Source organism: Aotus nancymaae, unplaced genomic scaffold, assembly GCF_030222135.1.
Source record: "Aotus nancymaae isolate 86718 unplaced genomic scaffold, 86718_ANA_hifiasm-v0.15.2.pri h1tg000014l, whole genome shotgun sequence".
In the NCBI taxonomy this organism is placed as follows: domain Eukaryota; kingdom Metazoa; phylum Chordata; class Mammalia; order Primates; family Aotidae; genus Aotus; species Aotus nancymaae.
In genome coordinates this window covers 31,757,885-31,784,137 of record NW_026988425.1, presented here as the reverse complement: position 1 = coordinate 31,784,137, position 26,253 = coordinate 31,757,885, and the positions used below count along the sequence as shown (strand labels likewise).

The 26,253-nt window shown below is 42.6% G+C and overlaps 1 protein-coding gene across 4 annotated transcripts in view; it reads left to right on the top strand.

Moving 5' to 3' along the window:
• The window catches only part of MTMR12 (myotubularin related protein 12), a 93,020-nt gene that overhangs the window by 36,820 nt on the left and 29,947 nt on the right, over positions 1 to 26,253 (top strand). For 3 of the 4 annotated variants that reach the window (XM_012459934.2, XM_012459933.2, XM_012459932.2), the window contains exons 2-7: positions 5,317 to 5,377; positions 7,977 to 8,119; positions 10,178 to 10,250; positions 11,118 to 11,248; positions 13,307 to 13,400; positions 18,452 to 18,581. In XM_012459934.2, coding sequence (XP_012315357.2) covers positions 5,317 to 5,377; positions 7,977 to 8,119; positions 10,178 to 10,250; positions 11,118 to 11,248; positions 13,307 to 13,400; positions 18,452 to 18,581 — 632 coding nt within the window. Of the gene's footprint in view, positions 1 to 5,316; positions 5,378 to 7,976; positions 8,120 to 10,177; positions 10,251 to 10,660; positions 10,710 to 11,117; positions 11,249 to 13,306; positions 13,401 to 18,451; positions 18,582 to 26,253 lie in introns of those variants that run through there. The other variant, XM_012459935.2, reaches the window with a different exon arrangement.

Here is a 26,253-nt window from a genome sequence, read left to right as displayed (position 1 = left end):
CATATATTTGATGATTAGATTACCTTTTTTAGTTGCTGGCTATTCAGCACCAGTGTGCATCTTGTTATGTTATTTTGACCTCTCCTTTCCCTGTCTGCAGTGCTGAAGGAAATCTGATGAATAGTAGCAGTTTTTGTAGAAAGTGGAATGCTATTAGGAATCTTGGTGGCTTTTCTGTCATCCCCTTCCAATGTTGAAATCACCACTTGCTTCATAAAATAAGTGGCAAATATGTGGCTCCTGGATGACTTAATTGCTTTTTGAGGTTTCCCTTTTCTCTGTCAGATCAATTTTTGGTCAGCAGCCTGGGACCAACATTAAAACATACTTAACATTATTAAAGGGAAGAAGAGTCGTCAGTGCTTTTAAAATGAAAAATGTATACTATGCTTTTGGGGCACTTGATAAAGAGGGTGTGTGGGAAAAGGTCCCCAGCCACTTTTTTTCTTCTAGGAAATGCTGTAGTAGATTGGTATTCATTCCTGAAAATACGATTATATGCTCTGACCAAGTAATTTGGAATTGAGGGAGTGGGTTTACAAGAATCTTCCTTTCCAGTTTTTAGTGAAGGAAAGCCACCAAGGACACTGCCTCTTTCTGGACGCAGATGCTCAGACTCACTTCTATATCATAATTTTTACCCTTGCATAGGCTCTCATGCATTGTCTAATAAAGTGGACAATATACCTCTATCCATTCTTTTGGATGAGGACATCGAGACCAGGGAACTTGCCCATGGTCCTCCTGAAGTCTTTGTAGGCTGGAACCCACCCAGGATCCTGGTTTAGTCCTGGGCTTTTTCCTGAAAGACATTTATTGGAAATGGTAAATACTATGTGCTTAATTCACTCTCCTTAAAATCATTCAGTTGCTCCCTGGCACTGCCCACTGGATAAAGACCAAATTCAATATGGCATGCACATTCCTTTAGGCTGTGACCCACCTCCAGCCATATTTCTCGGCTCTCTCAGGTGACTTAACTCCATGGGTTACATCTTCTTTTCTTTCTTTTCTCTTGTCTTTCTTCTTCTCCTTTCTGCTTGTCTACTTACTGAACTCTGGCACATTCCATATGAGCCACTTCCCTAGAAGGACTGCTGTGGACAGTCTCCCCTCTCTTCTCTCCCTCTGTTAGTCTTCCTACGTTAGGTGTCCCTGTTTTGTGCTCTCATGTCCGTATATCAACACCTTTATTATTGGCATCCATCATGTTGCATGTTGGGATTATCTAGTCTCTCCTTGACTGCAAGCTACTGTTAATCCTTCAGTGCCCAGTACCTAGCACTTGGCAATAGTTCATTTTAATTATCTCTGTCTCTTATAAATGACCTTCTCCCTGTCCTTGTACAAACTTCAGCTATCTGTAGAGGCATAGCATCTTCCACTTTAAAAAAGAATGTGTGTGTATGTATGTATGTATGAATATACATATAACTTAGTTTAGAAATGACAAGGCCAAGAATGTTGTGGGTTTGTTGTTGTTATTGTTGTTTTAAGTTTTTAAAGTCACTTTCTGCTTTATCCAATGTGTGTTTAGGGTGGTGGGGTGGGGTGTGTGCTGCTACACCCAGAGAAGTCATACAGGGAATGTGGTGGTAGCAGCCAAGGAAAGCCATTCAGGGGGTGTTTTCATCAGCTGAATAATGGCAAAATTCTTTGAGGGCCTTACTGTTTGGAAACCTCATACATCCTCACCCCATCTGAAACCCACACACTTGAGGCAGTAGTGCTATTTCTGGCATCTGACTCTCCTCTACCAGTCTTACCTGTGAGTTGGTGGCTGTAACATTAGTTCCTAATCCTGTGGCACTATGTATATTGTACATTGATATGTTAGGTGACATGTGTGGTTTCTCTGTTATTAATGCTATTGACCTAAGTCAGTGTCTTTGGTGACAATTAATAGAAACCCACTCTAGCTAATATATGCCAACAACAGAATTTTTTGCTGTTGTTTTTTTGGAGATCATGTCTCACTCTGTCGCCTAGGCTGAAGTGCAGTGGATTACAGGTGTGCACCACCACACCTGGCTAATTTTTGTATTTTTAGTAGAGATGAGGTTTCACCATGTTGGCCAGTCTGATCTCAAACTCCCGACCTCAAATTATCTGCCCGCCTCAACCTTCCAAAGTGCTAGGATTACAGGCATGAGCCACCACGCCCGGCCCCAACAATGGAATTTATTATAAAGATACAGACACAGGTGGGAACTGTAGCCCAAGGTGTGTTTGGGCCTCACAAAAGCCTGGAAAGCCATGGGAGTCCAGGCCAGATCTTCCTCATGTGTCTGTTTTCTGTAGAACAGCCTTCTCTGTTTCTCCATATTTGTGGCCAAATGTACAACTCTATAGTTCAGGTAGCTAGCTTCGTTAGTATCTCTTAGTCCTTCCTGAAAGACATTTGTGGGAGCCAAAGGAAAAGGAGAAAGGAAATGATTAGCCCAGTGTATGTGGGGCCATTGTGCTTGTTCATTTCCCCATGCAGTTGACTTGGGGGAAGGTGGTATACTCCACAGGGTTGTGAGAGCAGGCAACAGTAGTCTGAGGAAAGGGAGTGTTGGTAGGACAGAATCCTAAACGGTGTCTCCTGAATATTTTGTTTCTGGAACGTAAAGAAAGAATTTGGCCAGGCGGAATGGCTCATGGCTGTAATCCTCGTGCTTTGGGAGGCCAAGGTGAGAGGATTGCTTGAGGCCAGGAGTTTGAGACCACCTTGGGGAGCATAGCAAGACCTCATCTCTACAAAAAATTAGAGAATTTCACTAACCATTTCAAGAATTAATATAGGTAGTTTTGAATCTTATAAATTCTTTCTGCTGATGTAACATTAGGCTAGTCTTCTTCAAGTTTGCACCAGTGTTTGTGCTGAAGTCTAACTTTTAGTCAGGATGATCTCTCTAGTGTTCTAACAGCCAGTTGAATTTAATGAATAGCTTTACTCTCTCCTCAGAGAAAGATGATAGAACCTGTCAAAAATAATTGTGCTTGCCGGGCACAGTGGCTCACTCCTGTAATCTCAGCACTTAGGGAGCCCAAGGCAGGCAGATCATGAGGTCAGGAGTTTGAGACCAGCCTGACCAACATGGTGAAACCCCGTCTCTACTAAAAATACAAAAATTAGCCAGGCCAATATCATGCCACTGCACTCCAGCCTAGGCAAGAGAACAAGACTCCGTCTCAAAAAAAAAAAAATGCTTTAATTTAGTTCTTTGTCAATGTTACATGAGGAAAACTCTCAGTGATAATTTTTTTGTTTTGTTTTGAGATGGAATCTTGCTTTTGTTGCCCAGACTGGAGTGCAATGGTGCAATCTTGGCTCACTGCAACCTCTGCCTCCTGGGTTCAAGTGATTCTCCTGCCTCAGCCTCCCAAGCAGCTGTTATTACAGGTGCCTGCCACCACACCTGGCTAATTTTTTTGTATTTTTAGTAGAGATGGAGGGTTTTGCCATGTTGGCCATGTTGGTCTCGAACTCCTGACCTCAGGTGATTTGCCTACCTCAGTCTCCTAAAGTGCTGGGATTACAGGTGTGAGCCACCACACTCAGCCAAGAATTTTTAAATTACCAAAACACTCATAGCTTTTAACGTGCAGGGATAGTTCCTCTTGCTTAAGCCCAGACCAATACATCAGAATCATTTGGGGAGCTTTTTACAAAACCAGGGCATCAGCCTGCATCCCTGCACTATAAGTCTGCAGGCTTATGGGTGCCTGAGAATCTGTTTAGATAACAAGCTCGCCATGTAATCTGACCACCCAAATATGAGAAGCACTGCCTCAGAGGGACTTGGTTTATTGGCATCTTAGTTACCTCCAAAATACACCATGCTCAAAAATGAGTTCCCAGGAAAAGCCATAACATTTTTCTTCAGCCTCAAAATGAGCTGTACCCAAGTTTCTTCTAATGCCATATTTTAGTCTGAATTAACAAATTCAGAAAACTTCCTACCCAGGGCCTTCTACCAAAAAAAAAAAAAATCTAATTTTATTTGTTGATAAAACTGGTTGTGTATTATAGAATTTTCCACAGTCAGAATTTGACTGATTGCATCCCCATTGTATTATTTGACATGTTTCTCTGTCCCAGTGTTTCTGATAAATTGGCCGATTGCCATGGAAGTTCAAGCAGATGGAGGTTAGAGATTTTGGCAAGAACACTTCATGGATGGTGTGGTACACTTTATAAGGAGGCCCATGGTGTGTCTCTTTGTTATGTTAATAGCCATGTCTTTTTTTTTTCCCAAACAGCCATGTACTTTTTAACAGCCACAGGTGATCATCGCTTTGGTCTATTCATTAATGTTTGTAATTAATTATCTTTGAGTGTCCAATAAATACTGAGCCCCAAATAGAGGCACTTGAATATATTTTTACTGAGAAGCAGTGATCCAGAACCTGGCCTTGATTCTCCTTTACAGATGATTGTACCTCTTGGCACTGTCTTGTGGTTTTAGGTAACTTAGAATGGACAAAGAATGTTCCAGCTCTCTTTATGAGCCCTAGTGTGCTATAGATTAGCCGGATTGACACTGACTTGATACATTCATGTTTTCCTATGCTTATCTTTAGGCCTTATACATATGTCCATATTCTCTGAAGAACACATATCTTTTGCTTTTAACCCTTGGTTGTCACTGGAAGGAGAGGGGATCATGCTGTGGCATGTCGTCTCTTTTCTTTCTTTTTTTTTTTTTTGAGACATAATCTCACTCTTACCCAGGCTGGAGTGCAGTGGCAGGATCTCGGCTCACTGCAACCTCCCCCTCTGGGATTCAAGCAATTCTCCTGCCCCAGCCTCCCAAGTAGCTGGAATTACAGGTGCTCACCACTACAGCCAGCTAATTTTTGTATTTTTAGTAGTGACAGGGTTTCGCCATGTTAGCCAGGCTGGTTTCGAACTCCTGACCTCAAGTGATCTGCCCACCTCAGCCTCCCAAAGTTCTGGGATTACAGGTGTGAGCCACCGTGCCGGGCCATCTCTTTTCTTTCTGATTCTGTGCTTGAGCGGCCCTGCTTTGCTGTGCAACACTTCAAGTTGTTCCTTAGATAAGGAGTGCATAACCCTCCCCCTCTGTTGGGACAGCTAGTAGTTATCAGTCCTAAATAATTAGTTTAATACATTGAATATTCATAACTTGTTGGAATTTTCTGTCTTCCTTTAGTTAAAAACGTTTTTAAAAAGTATCTAACTTGTAAAATAAACGAAAAGCTCCTGGGGGTTTGTGATATTTTAGTGTATATTCTGAAAGCATGGCTTAATGTTATTCATTTTAAACCCTTAAACAAAGAAAAATATCCTTTGCTCTTCTCTTTTAGGAAATTCACACAAATGAAAAGGAAGTAACAGAGAAGGAAGTAACTCTTCACTTGTTGCCAGGTAACTGTCATGTTAGCATAGTAACTCCTATGCAAGGCAAAGCCAGTGATAAATTACATCATCCCTAGCCTTGCTATATTTAAACTCCTTTGTTTTCATCCTCTCACATAAAACAGTAATGAATTAGACAAAAATATCAAGGTTTTTAGTTCAATACCTATACACCTGGGTCTGAGTATTACAACATCTAGAAAGAATTTTTCTTGTTTCCTTTTCCCCCAAGCTGGTGAAAATAAACCTGAGATATTCTCACTGCTTTTACAAGCATATGAGGCCTTTTTCAGGCCATTCTACATGGCCTCTTCCAGTATGCTGATCCCCAATCAGGAAAACCTCAATTCCCTACAGAGCCCTACACCCCATACTCTCTTCCTGCTGTCCAAGTCTGTAGCTGCCTGTGAACAATGCAGCCACCATGGTCTCCCAAGGCAACCAGTGGTGGGTGGCTTCACCTGTTGGTCTATATCCTCTTGTGCATGTGAGCATGTATACTGGGGATACTGGGGTTTACCAACCCTGGGGCTGCCCGCACTTTGCCCTGTGGTCATTGCCAAGGAGCCTGGATTGGTTGAATATTTTTGAAATAGAAGACAGTGACTTTAACTTAAGTTTTAATCATTTCTGCGTTCAGGAATAGAAACTACTTGGTGGTGTATCCTCTCCATATATGGGATATTCTGTGATCCATGTATTTAATTCTTTTTTCACTTTCTTTTTCCTAATTCCAAATAGCTTTTTTTAAATAAGTTTTTTTAGGTACATTTTCCCAAAACAATACAGGCTTCATTCTGCCACTTTTTATTTTATTTCGGTTTATTGAGGGGATATAAATGTGTGCAAGTTTCTGACTGATCCACCTTATTTGGTAAAAGAATCCTATAACTTCTTTTGATGTTTTTAAATGTCAAAGGCTTTTTTTCCTATAATGATGACTTAAACCTTACTTTCTATCTCCTCTTGTTTTTCCTCTTCTTGGGGTTATAGATTTGGAAATTTTATTTTTAGCTTAGCATTATGCATATTCTCCCCTCTCTCGAATTACTTCGCAGTTTCATCTAGGTGTAGGTGTGCAGTGGTGAGTTCACAGTTAACTTCTCTGAGCCTAGTTCCATAAACTAGACAAAGATCATTTTTAGCTCCCAACTCTCGTGATTCTAGACTGTGATCTGATATAAACACAGCATGCTATGTTTGCAGCGGGTCTCACCAGGAATGTTGTATTAGCTAGCGCATGCTAATTTCTGGTCTCTAGTACATGAGCATGGGAGGGGGCTGACCTGGTCTTGGGGAGAGCCTCACCGTTAAAAGGTGTTTCACGTTGAGAGTTGAAAGCACAGGGAGTCTTGCTAACATGTCTTCCACCATGGACTTAGCAGAAACACTTTTTCTGGGACTATTTTAAACCCTAATGAGGCTCTGTCTTCATTATTTCCTTTGAACTGATCTCTTGAGAGACTGACCTAGTGACTGAGCCGTCTTCTGCTGTTTCCTTAGTGTTTCAGCCAGAGGTAATTAACCTTTTGAAAGAAGAGGGAAAAACACCATAATATGTGCTCCTTCTGAGTGTCTGAAACTCTTCTTTGATTTCATATTGAAAGCTAGACTAAATAAATTTTAAGCCAAAAAGTAAATTTAAAGACCTTGAAGGAGCTGTTGAGAGGGAGATTCCAAGGAGAAGATGGTTATCTGTCGCATGAGAAGAAAAATCCTTTGGGTTTTTTTGTTGTTGCAAAACTTTTATACTTAGTTTTTCATTTCTGCCATAGTCTTCTGTTTTTCCTGCCCCCACGAGCTCCTCTGCTTCCAGAAGGCAGAGAATACTTACCCGTTCCCCAATCCTCATCTTTTTGACTGCACGGAAAGATACTTTCTGTCTCCAGGGGCTGCAGCTTCTCATGTGGGCTGGGTGCTGCAGATCGAGCAGGAGAGGTGACGCATTGAAAGGAAATACGCTTAACTAAGAATGAGAGGAAACACGCTTTTCCCCCACAAACCTCTGACCTCTGTTTTCCTCCCAGTGTGGAGCCAGAACAAGAGTCGTCGTGCTGTGAAAGGCTGCAGTACTTCTTGGATCTATGGAAGCTGCCTGGAAGCCCCATGGCCAGGGAGACACCACCACTCTCTCTCTCAGCACTTCCAGTATTAGAAACTGCCCCCTCTCACAGGAAAGTGGGCTTGAGATCTGCATCTTTTAGGGCAGACTGGGGCAAGCCCATCTATGTTCACTTAGGGAATTGCTTCTGTGGAACATCTGCTTGGGTCAAAGTAAGGAAAACACTAAGATCTCTGCATGAAAGTGCAGCTCAGATCATTAGTACCTATTTGGAAATTTCCATTATTCCCAGTGAGAAGATAGAGAAATGCCCTGCATGGAGGTGTATCTGAGCCATTTGAGTTTCACTTCTTGATGATTCCCACTCTGCCTCATCTTCTCTCCTACGTTTTTACAGCTCCTGCCATGCTGAAAAGTGTGAAGTTCTGAAGCCCTGAGTTGTACTGTATGTTTGTCCTTATGTAAATAGGGCTGGAAAGCCTTTAGGGTTTGCATATTGTATGTTCCCTGAGAACTCTAAGGAAGACTTCTTTTTGTTTCCAACAGGTGAACAGGTGCTTTGTGAAGCCAGCACAGTACTGAAGTATGTCCAGGAAGATTCCAGTCAGCATGGGGTCTACGGGAGGCTTGTCTGCACAGACTTCAAGATTGCCTTCTTGGGCGATGACGAATCTGCATTGGATAATGATGTATGTATGGGCTGCATTTGGCAGAGTTTTCAGGGAATAGTGCACTTGTGATTCCATTGTCTTTTTTCCCCTCCAGTTTCTCAATTACTCTACCCCCCAACACACATAAACACAAAGGACAGAAATCCTGTATGTACGAGCTGCATTTGGTGAAGTTTGAGGGGAACAGTACAGTTGTGGCTCTGGCATCTTTTTTCCCCCAGCTACTCAGTTACTCCTCTTCCCACCATCCCCACCCTCCCCACTGCCCCACATAAATACACACAAAAGACAGAGTCCTTCTCATCACTGGCCTACTCTCTGTCCTTCAGGATCTCCTTTCAGTGGCAGGACCATTTAGAAATTTTTCACCAGCACCTTATGTCATACTGTCTTGTTTTGACCTCGTGTTGACACTGTCAACTTTTAATTTTCTTCTGTATTTTAGTGATACATATATATATATATCACTTACTGGAATAACATCTTCCAAATATACTAGTTCGTCATGTTTTTTCTATACTAAACTCTTCCTTAAACCCAGGAACTGAGTTCAATAATGAAACTGATGGTGAATGCAGCCTTTGAATTTGGGTTTACTATGTTTTTGTTTTATTTTTAATTATTAATTTTTTTTTTTTGAGACAGGTTCACACTCTGTCACCCAGGTTGGAGTGCAGTGGCACATTCGTGGCTCCAGTAATCTTCCCACTTAAGCCTCCCGAGTAGATAGGACCATAGGCATGTGCCATCGTGCCTGGCTAATTTTGTCATTTTTAGAGAGGCAGGGTTTTGCCATGTTGCCCATGCTGGTCTCAAAGTCCTGAGTTCAAGAAATCCGCCTGTCTTGGTCTCCCAAAGTGCTGGGATTACAGGCATAAGCCACCTCACCCAGCCCACCTTATGTTTAATGTGAAACTAGTAGCAGTATCCTTGTGAATTTTGTTCCTACTCATGAAGAATGAGCAATCAAGTAAGGAGAGAACTGCCCATACAACTAGGAGAGCACCATATGTTAGTGGAAACCCAGCCAACCGTCCCAGACCACCCTTGCTTTTTAAATAGCACCAGCGCTGTCTCTTCCATCTGGCCTTGGGCTTGGTTCATAGTCCTATACAAAGAGAGCATGCACCAGAAACTTGAATCTCTTGTTCTTCCTGAAGCTGACTTCAGGTTGCTCTGTCAATCCCCTATTCACATTTGTGTGGAGAAATGTTAACCTGTACATCACTTCCCCACACTTCTCAAAGTGATTGTGTGCGGCATGGTGGGTTCACCTGGAGGAACTCAGAAATGGCATGTTCTGGGCCAGGTGCGGTAGCTCTTGCTTATAATCCCAGCATTTTAAGAGGCTGAGGCTGGTGGATTGCTTGAGCTCAGGAGTTCGAGACCAGCCTGGACAACATGGTGAAATCATGTGTCTACAAAAAAACACAAAAATTAGCCAGGTGTGGTGACGTGTGCCTGTAGTCTTAGCTACTTAGGAGGCTGAGGTGCAAAGTTGGCTTGAGCCTGAGAGGTGGAAGTTGCAGTGAGCCAAGATCACCCTACTGCTCTCTAGCCTAGCTTGAGTGACAGAACTAAACCCTCTCTCAAAATGAATCTGGAGCTTTTCTCACATACTTCATTGTCCCTTTTTTAGGGATGTCACTGCATTTTCCCATTTTTCTTTCTTGTTTTTTTTTCTTTTGAGACAGAGTCTCACTCTGTTGCCCAGGCTGGAGTGCAGTGGCACGATCTCGGTTCACTGCAACCTCTGCCTCCCATGTTCAAGCAATTTTCCTGCCTCAGCCTCCCAAGTATCTGGGACTACAGGCGCCTGCTGCCACACCTGGCTAATCTTTTTTTTGTATTTTTTAGTAGAGACAGCATTTCACTATGTTAGCCAGGATGGTCTCGCTCTCCTGACCCCATGATCCATCCACCTTGGCCTCCCAAAGTGCTGAGATTACAGGCATGAGCCACTACACCTGGCCCCCCATTTTTCTTAATATCCAAGTAGAGAATGGTGATTACTCTGCCTATAAATGTTTAACAGTGCGCAGAGAAGTCACAGTTGTTTCCTTTTGAATTTTCTAGGAAACTCAATTTAAGAATAAGGTTATAGGAGAAAATGACATTACGCTCCACTGTGTTGATCAGATTTATGGAGGTAAGTATCTGTTTTTCCTTGGGATGTTGCCAACCTTTGAGAGTCTAGCTGATACTGATAATATTTTTATGACCATTTATAATTTTCTAAAATTTTTTTACATACATCATCTTGTTTAAATCTGTTTTATAGATGCTAAAATTGAGATGTAAAGTGGTTTATATGGGGTCACTTAGCTAGAGGATCTTGGACTTGAACTTGGAACCTGTTCTACTACTTCACACAATGCCATTGTATGCTAGATGTTGATGAGACTTTTTGATATCAGAGTTTGCTGTGTAGGTTTTACTCTATAGGCTGCTCTGATAAAAAGATCTGTTGTATTGCATTAGGATGTCTTTTCTGCTGACTAAACAAGCCTCTCCTGCTAAGCCTCTCTTTGTTCTATTTTTGCATTCGGGCATCTTCAGAAATCGTTCAGTGATCATTTATGATGTTCTCAAGACTACAAGGTGTTGAGTGAGTCCAAATTCTGGGACAGTGAGTGGGTATCAGGAGGGGTCCTAGCTGTAAACCCAGGAGTTTACTGTCATGAAAGCATGTATCTAGTCATTTCCCTTTCATCTTTTGTAAGCTCAGCTTTCAGAGTGGGTTTTCTTTAGGCCACTGGATTCAGTTCTGCCAACAGTGGCCAGTGTGTTTGTTCTTGTGCTTACTCCAGAGGAGTGAAGAACCTTGACTGCTCTCGGAGAACCAGGGCCCCTACTGAGGAGATTGGGCTTCCTTTGACAGTCACTTAAAAGACAGGCAGCACCTTTTCTCTCATTGGGAAGTATCTCTAGAAGTTGAGCATCTACTTTGTTTCTTTAGCATTCACTTATTGCTGTGTAACAGAATTTCCCTTCTCATTTCATTGCTGATCTATAGTGTTTGATGAGAAAAAGAAAACTCTCTTTGGACAACTGAAGAAATACCCTGAGAAGCTCATCATCCACTGCAAAGACCTTCGAGTGTTCCAGTTTTGTTTGAGGTACACAAAGGAAGAGGAAGTCAAAAGGGTAACTAGTTGCATGTGTTTTTAGGTTTTATTTCCCATCAGGTTTTCCCTACTAGCTCTGGTTTTTGCTTATGTTGCATGAAGGTTGAGGGGAGGCTTTCACTCTGTGAACTTGAAACTGGTTGTAATCCCATATTCTTTGATTAGAATGTGAGAGGTAATTTGATAAAGTATGCCTGTGTATCATCTTGGCACATGCTACCTTTAATACTTCAGTTCATAATGTTTTTATTCCCGGAGCCACTAGATGGTGGGAGGTGGTAAACCAGGTCAGGAAGCAGTAGAGGAAAATGACGGAAGGATGAGGCAGCTAAAAGTTTATCCCTATTCTTCCACCTCTGACAGCCTTTCCAAAAGACAGCAGTGATGGAGAATTCCAACTCCTATGAGCAAATGAGTTTATCTCTGGGAGGTAGTGGTTGTGCGTGGAAAAGAGGAAGTATACGGGTCAGATGAGCAAAGCCAAATCATCAGATATGCTTTTGGAGACTAAATAAACTTAATCTCCTGGTTGCCACAGCAAGTTAGATAGGCAACTGAGTAAACTCAGAAAGTGGTTATATCAATTTGATGTTTCTTGTAATTTCCAAGATATTTTTTTTTTTTTGAGACCAAGTCTCGCTCTGTCACCCAGGCTGAAGTGCAGTGGTATCCAAGATTTCTCTTACTAAGATATTGATCTCAGACTTTTCCCTCTGCTGGTAAATATATCAGGGGAGACCTAGCAGGAGGCCTATTCATGTATATTCTCTTGATTACAGTGAGTTTGCACACTTAGCGGTAACTCCTTAATTTTCTTTAAGATAGTGTGGTAGTTCAGTTAGAATAATAAACATGACTTGTATCTATTTTGAGCAAGAAAAGAATAGTATAGATATAGAAAATTTCCTGAGAAGGCAGAAACTTCAATTTGAACAATGGTTTTAGTCACTTAATCAAATATACTTTTGTTTGACACAGTAGACAAACAGAAAGCATGATAGATTGATTTATTTCCCTTATCTTCTATAAGAAGGTCCTGAAGGCCTCAACAATGGATCAGAACAGCTGTGTCTTGGTTATCGTCTGATATCAGCTATAAGTCTGACATGTCAGAGTTCTGTAGTATCTGACTTAATATGGCACTTACATTTTTTAGCACTTTGCTTTTGAGAAATTAGACTATGTTTTAAAATTTTCCCCAGAAACTCAGAGTTCTTAGAAAACCTGACAGATTGGGCTGGGCACGGTGGCTCATGCCTGTAGTCCAAGCACTTTGAGAGGCCGAGGCAGGTGGATCACCTGAGGTCAGGAGTTCAAGACCAGCTTAACCAACATGGAGAAACCCTGTCTCTACTAAAAATACAAAAAATTAGCTGGGCATGGTGGCACATGCCTGTAATCCCAGCTACTCGGGAGGCTGAGGTAGGAGAATTGCTTGAACCTGGGAGGCAAAGGTTGTAGTGAGCTGAGATCTCGCCATTGCATTTCAGTGTGGGCAACAAGAGCAAAACTCCGTCTTAAAAAAAAAAAAATGGGCCGGGTACGGTGGCTTATACCTGTAATTCCAGCACTTTGGGAGGCTGAGGCAGGCAGATCACTTGAGGTCAGAAGTTCGAGACCAGCCTGGCCAATATGGCGAAACCCTGTCTGTACTAAAAATACAAAGATTAGTCAGGCGTGATGGTGCATGCCTGTAATCCCAGATATTCTATAGGCTGAAGCAGGAGAATCACTTGAACCCATGAGGCGGAGGTTGCAGTGAGGCAAGATCGTGCCACTGTGCTCCAGCCTGGGCAAGAGAGCAAGTCTGTGTCTCAGAAAAAATAAACAAGTAAACCAATAAAATTAGTAAAATTTTCTTTTAAAAGAAAGAAAACCTGACAAAATGGTTAGCATCCTGTTGATTTGGCATTATTCCAAAAGCTAACGTCATAGATACAAATCTCAAATGAGAATTAATATGTTGTCCATTGAAACCCCTTTGGCATGACTGAGAACCAAGATACCTTGACTCTTGTCTCTCTTAGTGTTTATCTGTCAAAAGCATAACTATATCCATTGGTCAATTCTTTTTTAGATTGTCAGTGGCATAATTCATCATACCCAGGCTCCAAAACTGCTTAAACGATTGTTTCTGTTTTCCTATGCGACTGCTGCACAAAACAATATAGGTAAGTGTCTTCTGGGTTTTAATTTGGTAAGCAGAAGTCTTCCAATTCCCACCTGAAACCAGTGGGGGAAAACCCATCCATGGGCTTTTTTTTTTTCCCCTGTCTCCTCTACCAATTGGTCACCCCTTGCTTGAGTGATTCATTCAGATATCTACATTTTCTTTTTCCTGTGTTCTTTTTTTTTTTTAAAGGTGTAGTCTCACTTTGTAGCCCAGGCTGGAGTGCAATAGCACGATCTCGACTCACTGCAACCTCCGCCTCCCGGTTCAGTCAATTCTCATGCCTCATCCTCCCAAGTAGCTGGGATTACATGTGCCCATCACCATGCCCAACTAATTTTTGTATTTTTTGTAGAGACGGGGTTTCTCCATGTTGGCCAGGCTGGTTTCAAACTCCTGACCTCAAAGTGATCTACCTACCTCCCAAAGTGTTGGGATTACAGGCATGAGCCACTGGGCCAGGCCTCCTGTAATCTTTGTTTACCTTCTTTTAGTTTTGTTGCCTTGCTTTTTGCAAGGCATTGTTTGATCGGTTGCATCTTATGAAAGATAAGATCAAGGCCAGATGTGGTGGCTCGTGCTTATAATCTCAGTACTTTGGGAGGCCGAGGTAGAGATTGAGACCATCCTGGCCAACATAGTGAAACCCGTCTCTACTAAAAATACAAAAAGTAGCTGGGTGTGGTGGTGCCTGCTTGTAATCCCAGCTATTTCAGAGGCTGAGGCAGGAGAATTGCTTGAACCCTGGAGGTGGAGGTTAGAGTGAGCCAAGATCACACCACTGCGCAACAGCCTGGCGACAAAGCAAGACTGTATCTCAAAAAAAAGAAAGAAAGATAAGATCAATATATTATAACTAGGAATATGAGACTATAGGGAAACAAAATTGAGAAAAGTTTAAAATAACCATGTTTGTCCCTGGGTTTTTTTCCACTTAAATATACTTGATTTAATGTCGTAAGATCGTAGAGAATTTCTTCCATTCTAGAAAGTTTTTAAACAACCAGAGCATGCTTTATAGAAAATATTTTAGGGGAAAAGGGACAGTTATACATAAGAAAAGCACATCCGGCTGGGCGCGGTGGCTCACGCCTGTAATCCCAGCACTTTGGGAGGCCGAGGCGGGTGGATCACGAGGTCATGAGATCGAGACCATCCTGGTCAACATGATGAAACCCCGTCTCTACTAAAAATACAAAAGATTAGCTGGGCGCGGTGGTGCGTGCCTGTAATCCCAGCTACTCAGGAGGCTGAGGCAGGAGAATTGCCTGAACCCAGGAGGCGGAGGTTGTGGTGAGCCGAGATCGTGCCATTGCACTCCAGCCTGGGTAACAAGAGCGAAACTCCGTCTCAAAAAAAGAAAAGCACATCCAACAACTAATTTAGTAAGATAAAACTTAAAGTTCTAAATGTTTTTCATTCAGTTTGCTGAAAAAGAGCAATCTTTTAAGAACAAAACTCTGGTCATCTGAATAGCCATTAACAATGCCTAGCATTTGACCTTTTTTCACAGATGTCTATCTTCTCGTTCTTTTGCCTCAGTCTTTTCACTTGTTCTGTCCATTATTATTTTTTAATTTTTTTCTGAGATGGAGTCTCATTCTGTTGCCCAGGCTAGAGTGCATTGGCACGATCTCAGCTCACTGCAACCTTCACCTTCCAGGTTCAAGCAATTCTCCCGCCTCAGCCTCCTGAGGAGCTGGGATTACAGGTTCATACCACCACGCCCAGCTAATTTTTGTGTTTTTAGTAGAGATGGGGTTTCACCATGTTGGCCAAATTGATCTTGAACTCCTGACCTCAGGTGATCCACCCACCTCAGCCTCCCAAAGTGATGGGATTACAGGCTGGAGGGCCCATCCATTACTCTTTTTTTTTTCTTCAAGAAAGAGTCTTGCTCTGTTGCCCAGGCTGGAGTGCAGAGGTGCAAATCTCAGCTTACTGCAACCTCCACATCCCAGGTTCAAGCAATTCTCCTGCCTCAGCTTCCTGAGTAGCTGGGATTACAGGTGTGTGCCACTATGCCCAGCTAATTTTTTTTATATTTTTAGTAGAGACAGGGTTTCACCATGTTGGCCAGGCTGGTCTCGAACTCCTGACCTTGTGATCCACCCGCCTTGGCCTCCCAAAGTGTTGGGATTACAGGCGTAAGCCACCTCGCCCATCCCCGTCCATTACTCTTAATATGAAGTTGATGTTTAGTGATCCTGAGTCCTATGTACTTTTTGTCAGGGAAGTGGCAGTTTCTTTTTTTTGAGATGGAGTCTCAATCTGTCGCCCAGGCTAGAGTGCAGTGGTGGGATCTCAGCTCTGCAACCTCTGCCTCCCGGGTTCAAGCAATTCTCCTGCCTCAGCTTCCCTAGTAGGTAGGATTACAGGCGCATGCTACCATACCCTGCTAATTTTTGTATTTTTAGTAGAGACGGGGTTTCACCATGTTGGCCAGGCTCATCCGTCTTGAACTCCCAACCTCAAGTGATCTGCCTGCCTCGGCCTCCCAAAGTGCTGGGATTACAGGCGTGAGCCACCCCTCCCAGCCTGGCAGTTTCTTTTAAAAGCACACAAGGCTTTGTCATAAGGCTTTCTGGAAGGAAGAGTTGCTTTGTCACTGTCCATTCATTTAGTAAACATGTATTGGTTGCTTGCTGTGAGCCAGGGTCTGTGGAGATATGGAGATAAACAGAACTAAATCCCTGCCCTCAAGAAGCATAAAGTTATATAGGAGAGCAAGCTGAGCGATGTGTCCTTTGATGGAGGCACCCACCCTCTGGGGGAGGGTAGACTATCAGAGGGAGAAGGCTGAGCCTTAGCAGATAGTGGAGCATCTAGTAGGCTTAGAGGAGTATTTTAGTCAGAGGGATTGGCATGTACAGAGATGCAGCTATCTCAGAGACCATGCTGTATTTTGGGAGCTATGGTGATTTTTTAGAAAAGGTAATTGGTGTCTATTTGACCTGTGTTCAAATCCTGGCCTCACTGCTTTCTAGCTGTGTGATCCTGGAGATGACACTTAACTTGAGACCTCTGTTTTCTTATGTTAAAAACAGCAGCATTAAGTCTTGTGAGGGTCATAAATTGTTAATGGATGGCACATAAGGTGCAGTCATTAGTTGGGAGTTGAGAGTAAAACTGCATATTATTGAGGACAGATTATGCTCAGAGAATCACACTGACATAAAATACACTTCCCAGTAATATTAGGTTGAACATAAAATTTGTTCCTTTAATTCATTAAGTTAGTCTTTGTGAATGGCAGATTTTTACTGTAGCTATGTATACAAGTGCTGATTAACTGGGTGCTGACTTAGAGCTTGTGGCAATATGAGATAGACAAATATGACTTGTTGATTACTATAATTTATATAAACATTTATTGAGTGCCCACTTGCAAAATCGTATTCTATTTTCAGGAATTCTGTCGTTTCCTTGTATTCTGATTTTTGTTCTGTACCCAACATAAGACACTTTCTCAGCCTACCAACAGATGTGGATCAGCATGCCAAAACCCTTACCTTGATTGACCTTGGTAGTTTCATTACCTTCTGGTGGCTTTTTGTACCAGAGGCCCAGGATATGTATTAATAGCATCTTTTATTCTGATTTAATTCCATTCTTTTACTTCCTTCCAGCCCCCATTTTTTTTGAGAAGTAAAGATTATAACTCATAGATGCTAACTGATCAATTAGCTTTTTCATTGAGTAGGGGTTTGTAGAGGTGGGTGCTTTGCAATTTGAATACCTTTAATTATTCCCTTATAATTCATACATGTGTTTTGGTTAGAAGGTCCTAAATGCTTATGATAATGGCATTTTAGGGAAGGACTTGCTTGTATTGACAAGAAGATGGCCTTCTGCGGTGAATGGGAATGTTGTTACTACTTATACCCATGGAAAATTTTTTTCTTTTTTTTAGTGGGGTTTGGAGGGGCAGGATTAGAACTTTATGGAAATTTCTTTTATAGTTTCCTGGGTTTGTATCCCAGTTCTGTCATTGCCTAGCTTTGTAACGTAGGCAAGTTAGTTGACCTTTCTGCGATATATCTGTTAAATAGAGGAAATGATCTTACCTATCGTATTAACTATTTTATAGGGTTGTGAGGATTGTTGAGTTAACAAAATGTAATATGCTCAGAACAGTACCAAGTACTGTTGTGAGATAGAACAGTTAGGGATAGAAGTACGTACCCATCATCATGACTCAGCCCTTGGCTAGCAGGCTCCGATTCTCACTATGGCTGTCAGATCTGTTTATGGCCTTCTGGAACCAGTTGTCACACTAGACAAATCCTCTTACAAGCAGTGCATCTTCAAACTGAAGGAGGATTTACAGTGAAGATCCTGAAATGCTATTCAAATTAGTTGGCTGTTTTATGCACACATTGGCAGGGCTAAAAATATTTCATCACTTTAGCATTTGTGCCAAGCCTGTCTTTTAGTGCTTCACATGATCTTTTTGTGTTATATAAATTATCTCATGGCCAGATGACTAAAAATGGAACTATAAATTACTTTTCCGAGGAATGGAACTCAGTTCTTATAATATAAAAAAACAGAGCCGGCCAGGTGCGATGGCTCACTCCTGTAATCCCAGCACTTTGGGAGGCTGAGGCAAGTGGATCACTTGAGGTCAGGAGTTTGAGACCAACCTGGCCAACATGGTGAAACCTCATCTCTACTAAAAATACAAAAAAGCCATATGCGGTGGCACATGCCTATAGTCCCAGCTACTCAGGAGGCTAAGGCAGGAGAATCACTTTAACCTGGGAGGCAGAGGTTGCAGGGAGCCAAGATGACACCACTGCACTCCAGCCTGGGTGACAGAGTGAGACTCTGTTAAAAAATAAAAAATGAAAAAGGACAGAGCTTCAGTCATAATTTTGGATTACTGACAAAAAGTGGAACAAGGTTAGGAATAAGCAGTTAATTAATTCTGCTTGGATAAAAATGGGCTTAGTTAGTGGAGGAAACGAACCTAAGGAGGGACTTTCACATAATGAAAATACCAGGGCTTCATGAAAAGATTTTATTGTCTTTTACATTTTGTTCTCTTAGTCACTGATCCCAAGAACCATACTGTAATGTTTGACACACTTAAAGACTGGTGTTGGGAACTGGAACGGACCAAAGGCAACATGAAGTACAAAGCAGTGAGTGTCAACGAAGGCTATGAAGTCTGTGAGAGGTAAGCTTTCCATGCTGGGCCTGTGCCATACAATTCACCCATTGGAAGTGTACAGTGTTTTTCATAGGGTTGTGCAGTCATCACCATAGTCAATTTCAAACATTTTCATCATCCCAGAAAGAAATTTCATACCCATTGGCTGTCACTCCCCATTTTCCCCAAATACGTGTCTGTTCCTCCCCAGCCCTAGACAGCCACTAATCTACTTTCTATCTCTATAGTCGTGCCTGTTGTGAACATTTCATATAAATGAAATCATATACTATGTGAGCTTTTATGACTTGCTTCTTTCACTTAGCATGATGTCTTCAAAGTTCATTTATTTTGCAGCTGTATCAGAATTTCATTATTTGTTATTGCCAAGTAATATTCCATAATGTGGATACAGCACATTTGATTTATCCATCTATTAGTTAATGGACTGTTGGGTTATTTTCACTTTTTGGCTCTTTGAATAATGTTTTTTGGTTTTTTGTTTTTGTTTTTGTTTGAGACTGGGTCTCACTCTGACACCCATGCTGCACCCGGCTGTAGTGCAGTGGTGCCATCTCGGCTCACTGCAACCTCCGCCTTGGCTCAAGTGATTCTCCAGCTTAGCCTCCTGAGTCCCTGGGACTACAGGCGTGCACCACCATGCCTGCCTAATTTTTCTAGATGGAATTACCATCTCTACAAAAGTTCAAAACCAGCCTGGGGTTGCCCTTAAAATGAGTTCTTATGTACTTATTTATTTGTTTATTCATTTTAAGGGTCTTTCTCTGTCCCCCAGGCTGGAGTGCAGTGGCATGATCACAGCTCAATGCAGCCTCCACTGGGATCAAGTGATCCTTGAGCTTCAGCCTCCCAAGTATCTGTGACTACAGGTGTGCACTACCACACCAGGCTAATTTTTGTATTTTTGGCAGAGACTGGGCTCTCGCTATGTTGCCCAGGCTGGTCTCAAACTCCTGGACTCAAACCATCCTCCCACCTCAGGCTCCCAAAGTGCTGGGATTACAGGCATGAGCCACTGTGCCTGGCCATACTAGGTTTTTAAAGAAATTCCTAAAGTGTCTCTTAAATATTAAAAAATGAATTTGTATCTTTTTATTGTTGTTGCATTATTGTATCTATAAGTGTAAAACTTTAAAAAGCAATATTTTCTTCCCTCTTTCATTGACCACTTCATTTATTCATTGAACAAAAATTTTTGAGTGCCTACCATGTGCTTGGCAGTGTTCTAGCTATTAGAGATGGCAGCAGTCAACAGAGTACTAAAAACCTCTGCCCTCCTGGAGCTTTCATTCTGGAGGGAGGAAGATGATGGTAGAATAAAGAAGTAAATTATAACATGTTAAAAGATAAGTGCTCTGGAGAAAAACGGATCCAGCACGGGGTTAGGGAATGCTGGAGGTGATGGTGGGGGGTTGGTCAGGAAGGTTTTGCGTGGTGGAAGTAAGTGGCTTGTAAGCATAGTCGTAAAGGAAGTGAAAGATTGAGTTTGAGGACACCCGAGGAAGGAGCATTCTAGGTGGAGGGAGGAGTAAGGGCAAAGGCCTGTGTGAGAACAGCAAGGCGCCCAGGGAAAGGGGAGAAGCAAGGCAGGGAGAGAAGTGGGAGATGATGGGCCTGGAGACTTTGATGGGAGGACAGTGAGAGGGAGGCTGAGCAGAGGCGGATGTGATCTAACCTTTTTTTTTTTTTTTGAAACTGAGTCTCACTTTGTCACCCAAGCTGGAGTACAAGTGGCGTGATCTCGGTTCACTGCAACTTCTGCCTCCTGGGTTCAAGTGATTCTCCTGCCTCAGCCTCTTGAGTAGCTGGGACTACAGGCACATGTCACCATGCCTGGCTAATTTTTATATTTTTAGTAGAGATGGGGTTTCACTGTGTTGGCCAGGCTGGTCTTGAACCCCTGACCTCAAATGATCTGCCCACATTGGCCTCTTAAAGTGGTATTATAGGCGTGAGCCACCGCATGCGGCCTGACCTACATTTTTAAAGCATGACTCTGCATAATCTGTTTACAGAAACTTGAATCTTATCATTTTGGAACGTACTCCCTAACTCCCTGCTAACAGATTCATAAAACTTTATATTTTTGTAGAGCTCTTTGTATCATGGTTCTAATAGACCTCTTCAGTAATCAGTTTTGATTTTGATCACTCTCAATATTTACAAGGTTACTGCCGCCCCCCTCACCCCGCCTCCGCCCTGAAGCCCCTTCACAGTGTGAGCTGTGGTGACAGTGGGGAATGACCTGCCAGGGTCCTGACCCTGACCAAGGACCTCATTGTCTGCCCCACCCTGTTCTTCCCTCTTTCCTGGTTTTAAAGCTTGAAAGGATAAAGGTAGCTCTTGCTCAGAAAGAAGTTAGAAACATCTGTTCCTAGGAGATGATAGTTTGTAATAAGATGTTGATACATACGTTCCCAGAATTGTTTTTTTTTTTAAATCCTGCCGTATACTAATTAGTTGGTATTTGCATAGGTGTTAGCATGTCAGAAATATACAGGAAAATCTGTGCTTTGTTTCCCCCCAGACCACTGTAGTAGCTGCTCCATGGTCCTCTCCGTCCACTCTGGTGCCCCAGCATCCATTCTCCATGTGGCATACCAAGCAGGACACGCATCTGATAGTACTTGTCCCCGGCTTCAGTGGCTTTCACTGTTCTTGGTATAGAACAGAGCCCTCAACAGGCACTCCCAAGGCCCTTCATGGTTTGACTGCAACTTTGTGGCCCACACCTGTGGCCATACTGACCTCCCTGCCACAAGCCTTGCCTGCAGGCTTCTGTCTGGAAGTACTTTTTGCTTCTAGCTGCACAAGTATAATTAACTCGACTTCATCAGTCAGATCTTACCCCAGGTACTGCTTCCTTTCTTTTATTTATTTATTTATTTTTTGAGACAGAATCTCATTCTGTCCCCCAGGCTGGAGTGTGGTGGTACAGTCTTGGCTCACTGCAACCTCCACCTCCCTGGTTCAAGTGATTCTCCTGCCTTGGCCCCCCGAGTAGCTAGGATTACAGGTGTGTGCCACCACATATGGCTAATTTTTGTATTTTTAGTAGAGATGGGGTTTCACCATGTTAGCCAGGCTGGTGTCAAACTCCTGACCTCGTGATCCGCCTGTCTCAGCCTCCCAAAGTGCTGGGATTACAGGCGTGAGCCACCACGCCTGGCCCCAGGTACTGCTTTCTTTGGAAGCTTTCCCAAGACTAAGTCAAGTGTCATTGTGAGATTTTTTTTTTTTTTTTTTTTTTTTAAGAGACGGAGTTTTGCTCTTGTTACCCAGCCTGGAGTGCAATGGCGTGATCTCAGCTCACCGCAACCTCCGCCTCCTGGGTTCAGGCAATTCTCCTGCCTCAGCCTCCTGAGTAGCTGGGATTACAGGCACGCGCCACCATGCCCAGCCAATTTTTTGTATTTTTTAGTAGAGACGGGGTTTCACCCTGTTGACCAGGATGGTCTCAATCTCTTGACCTTGTGATCCACTTGCCTCGGCCTCCCAAAGTGCTGTGATTACAGGTGTGAGCCACCGCGCCCAGCCCAAGATTTTTCATTGCACTGTTTTCTCCTCTTCATAGCGCTTCCTGCAATGCTAAGTTTGTTGTTATTTGTATCATCATTTGGCTAATGTGAGTTTCCACAACCTACAGCTCTGTGAAGTTAAAGGATGCTGTTTTTGTCCATTGTTATATCCTCAGTACCAAGCACGGTGGCTGGCTTCTAAGAGGTGCTCAATAAATAAGAGAAAGAAGGAAAAGCCCCATTTGTATTTAGAGGGGGGCCTATAGTCAGTTTGGGTAAGAATAAGGAACACTTTCCCACAAAGTCAGAGCTGGCTATTCTGGTACTACAGGTCTCTTCTTTCTCTTTTTCATTCTCCTAAAAAACCTTTCTCTCATTCCACTTTCCTATAAACACATAGGACGATATGTGGCCCTGTAGAGTGTGTACCACACAGAGGGACCTAGTTGCTGATGCTGGCACAGGAAGACATTGCTGTTCCAGGGGGTTGTGCCTGAGTAGATAAACAAGTTTCATGAGTAAAGTCAACCTGTTTTTGCAGGGTCTGTTTACTTTGTATTCTAAACTCATCTTTTTTTTTTTTTTTTTTTTTTTTTTGAGATGGAGTTTCGCTCTTGATACCCAGGCTGGAGTGCAATGGCGCAATCTCGGCTCACCGCAACCTCCGCCTCCTGGGTTCAGGCAATTCTCCTGCCTCAGCCTCCTGAGTAGCTGGGATTACAGGCACGCGCCACCGTGCCCAGCTAATTTTTTGTATTAGTAGAGACGGGGTTTCACCATGTTGACCAGGATGGTCTCGATCTCTTGACCTCGTGATCCACCCGCCTCGGCCTCCCAAAGTGCTGGGATTACAGGCTTGAGCCACCGCGCCCGGCCTCTAAACTCATCTTAACAACTAAAATGACTGCTTTCCAAGGAAAGAGGATTAATTGCTTGTGTCCAATGGGAATCTCATAGTGGGAACTCCGTGGAATCTACCTAGAATTAAGTGGTCAGGAGAGGACACCCTCCACACCCCTTACTGACTTCAGTGTTCGTCTCTGTACAGCCTTCTCTGCTGGGTGATGGATGGGATATTTGCCAATACATTTGATTCTGACTTTTTTTTTTTTTTTTTGGTGAAAGACTTATCTATAAGAAAACTAATTAACCAGTGAACTAACAGTGTAAAATATTCAACCTCACTAGTTGGGGAAGACATGGAAATTTTTTAAAACCACAAGGCCCCAGTCCAGCTTTGTAGCATGCACCACTGAGGAAGGAGCTCAGGATCTGGTTTAAACAACTCCACAGATGACTGTCCTGAAAAGGCTGAGAAACAGTGGCCTGTTTTAAGTTACCATCTAGAGCAGTGCATCTCTGTTTAATGTGTGTCTGATCACTGGGGGCTCTTGTCTAATATTCAGAATCTGACTCAGTAGGTTGGGGGAGGCTGGAGCGCCTGCAGTCCTCAACAGCTCCCAGGTCGTGCTGCTGCACACTCTGCACAGCAGGATCTTCTGGAACAACAGTGTTCATCCCAACTGCTTACCTAGAGAGCTTTTTAATAGTTCTTGATTTAATAGTTCTTGGATGGAGCCTGGACACTGGTAATCTTTTAATCTTCACACTTGATTTGAATGAGCAGCCTGAGTTTAAGAGAGCAGTTGATCTGTGGAGAGGTTTTTACTTCAGTGACTGTACCTGAAAAAGGGATGCCTTACCAGTTACTCATTCAGGCAGACTTAGAAGAAAATATTTCAAGTACTTCAAAACTTCAAAAGGCAAACATTCTTCACAGTTTTGATGGTTTGAAGTATCTTAGTGACCAGTAGTTCCCAGACCTGGCTTTCTCCATCACAATCTTACTGGAACTCTTTTCTTCATGAATTACTTTTAAGATTTTTTTGCTTTTGGATTTTTTTTTTTTTTGAGACAGAGTCTCACTCTGTCACCCAGGCTAGAGTGCAGTGGCACAATCTCTGCTCACTGCAACCTCTGCCCGTTAGGCCCAAGTGATTCTGTCACCTCAGTCTCCTGAGTAGCTGGGACCGTAGGTGCACACCACTCTGCTTGGCTCAATTTGTTGTATTTTTCATAGTGAGAGGGTTTTGCCATGTTGCCCAGGCTGGTCTTGAACTCCTGAACTCAGGCAGTCCACCTGCCTGGGCCTCATCCTGCTGGGATTACAGTGTGAGCTACCATGCCCAGCTTGTTTTCTGTTTGTTTATTTCTTGAGATGGAGTCTTGCTCTGTCGTCCAGGCTAGAGTGCAGTGGCACAATCTTGGCTCACTGCAACCTCTGCCTCCCGGGTTCAAATGATTCTCCTGCCTCAGCCTTCTGAGTAGCTGGGATTACAGGTGCCTGCCGATGTGCCTGGCTAATTTTTGTATTTTTAGTAGAAATGGGGTTTCACCATCTTGGCCTGGCTGGTCTCGAACTCCTGAACTTGTGATCCGCCTGTCTCAGCCTCCCAAAGTGCTGGGATTACAGGTGTGAGCCACTACGCCTGGCCCAAGTTTTTTTTTTTTAATGAAAAAATTTAATCAGTATAAAAGGAAAGAAGATATGATGAATTCCTATTACCTTAAATTACCCAGACTCAACAGTTATCAACTGATGGCCAATTCTGTTTTCTCTATACCCCCACCTACTTCACCCTCTCTTTGATTATCTTGTTTTAATTTTAATTTTTTAAAGACAGGGTCACCCAAGCTTAAGTACAATGGCACTGTGATGGCTCATTGCAGCCTTGAACTCCTAGAGGCTCAAGTGATCCTCCCAAGTAGCTGGGACTACAGGTGTGTGCCACCAAGCCTAGCTATTTTATTTTTTTTGTGGCAATGGGGTCTCACTATGTTGCCAAGGCTAGTCTAAAGCTCCTGGACTCAAGCAGTCCTCCCATGTTGACCCTGCAAAGTGTTGGGATTATAGGCCACCATGCCCAGCCAGGATTATTTTGCAATAAATTCCAGAGTTTGTGACATTTCATTCACAAATATTTCAGTATATATTATTAAGAATTAAGGACTTTTTATAAATATAACCATAAGACCATTATCAGTGAACCTTTCAAATTTCTTATTGTTTCTTTAATATCCAGTTACAGGCTGGGTGTGGTGGCTCATGCCTGTAATCCCAGCACTTTGGGAGGCCAAGGCAGGTGAATCACAAGGTCAAGAGTTCGAGACCAGCCTGGCCAATATGGTGAAACCACATTTCTACTAAAAATACAAAAATTAGCCTGGTGTGGTGGTGCATACCTATAGTCCCAGCTGCTCAGGAAGCTGAGGCAGGAGAATCGCTTGAACCTGGGAGGCAGAGGTTGCAGTGAGCCAAGATCACACCACTGCACTCCAGCCTGGGCAAAAGAGCAAGACTCTATCTCAAAAAAAAAAAAAAAAATCCAATTACAGTTCAGATTTTCCCTAGTATCTTATGAATTTTTAAACCCTTTTCTCTGTCATCTTTTTAATCTGTTTTTTTTAAGTAGTCAAGGTTCAGTGAGATTGATAGGTTTCTTAAATTGCTTCGTCTGTAGATTCTCAAGCCAACATATTTTTCTTTCAATGTGTTGAAGAAACTTGACTGATAGTTTTCCACAGTCTGGGTTTTAATGATCACACCCCCATGGTGATATTTATTTGTTGCTCCATCTCCTATGAATTGATTACATCACTCATGCATCATGCATTCAAACGCCATGCAAATACAAATTTTCCATTGTAACTTAACACCATAAGCACCTTATTGCTTGTGAGGCTTTATTTCAAGCCTCTTTCTTTATTTCTTTCGAAAGATGTTTACAGATGCTTATAGATTCACAGTGGTGGAAACTTAGGCAGTTTTCTTATTAACAGAAACTTACATCTGCTGCCTAAGAGATGATGTCCCCTTGTAACTTTGATATCTGCAACTCTGAAACCCAATTCTACCATGTCCTACTACTTAACAAGTTTGTTCTTTTTAGAGACTAAATTTTTTCTGTAGAAGTTGAAGTCCCACTGCTTGGGTTCAGGTCCCAGCTATACTGTATGCTAACTAGTTGTATACCCAGGGAAGAGTCTTAGCAGCGTTGTGTCTCAGTTTCTTTATCTGTAAGATGGAAATAATATTACATATCTCATAGAATTCTTGGGAGGACTAAATGGATAAATAAGGTTAACTACTTATATTAAGC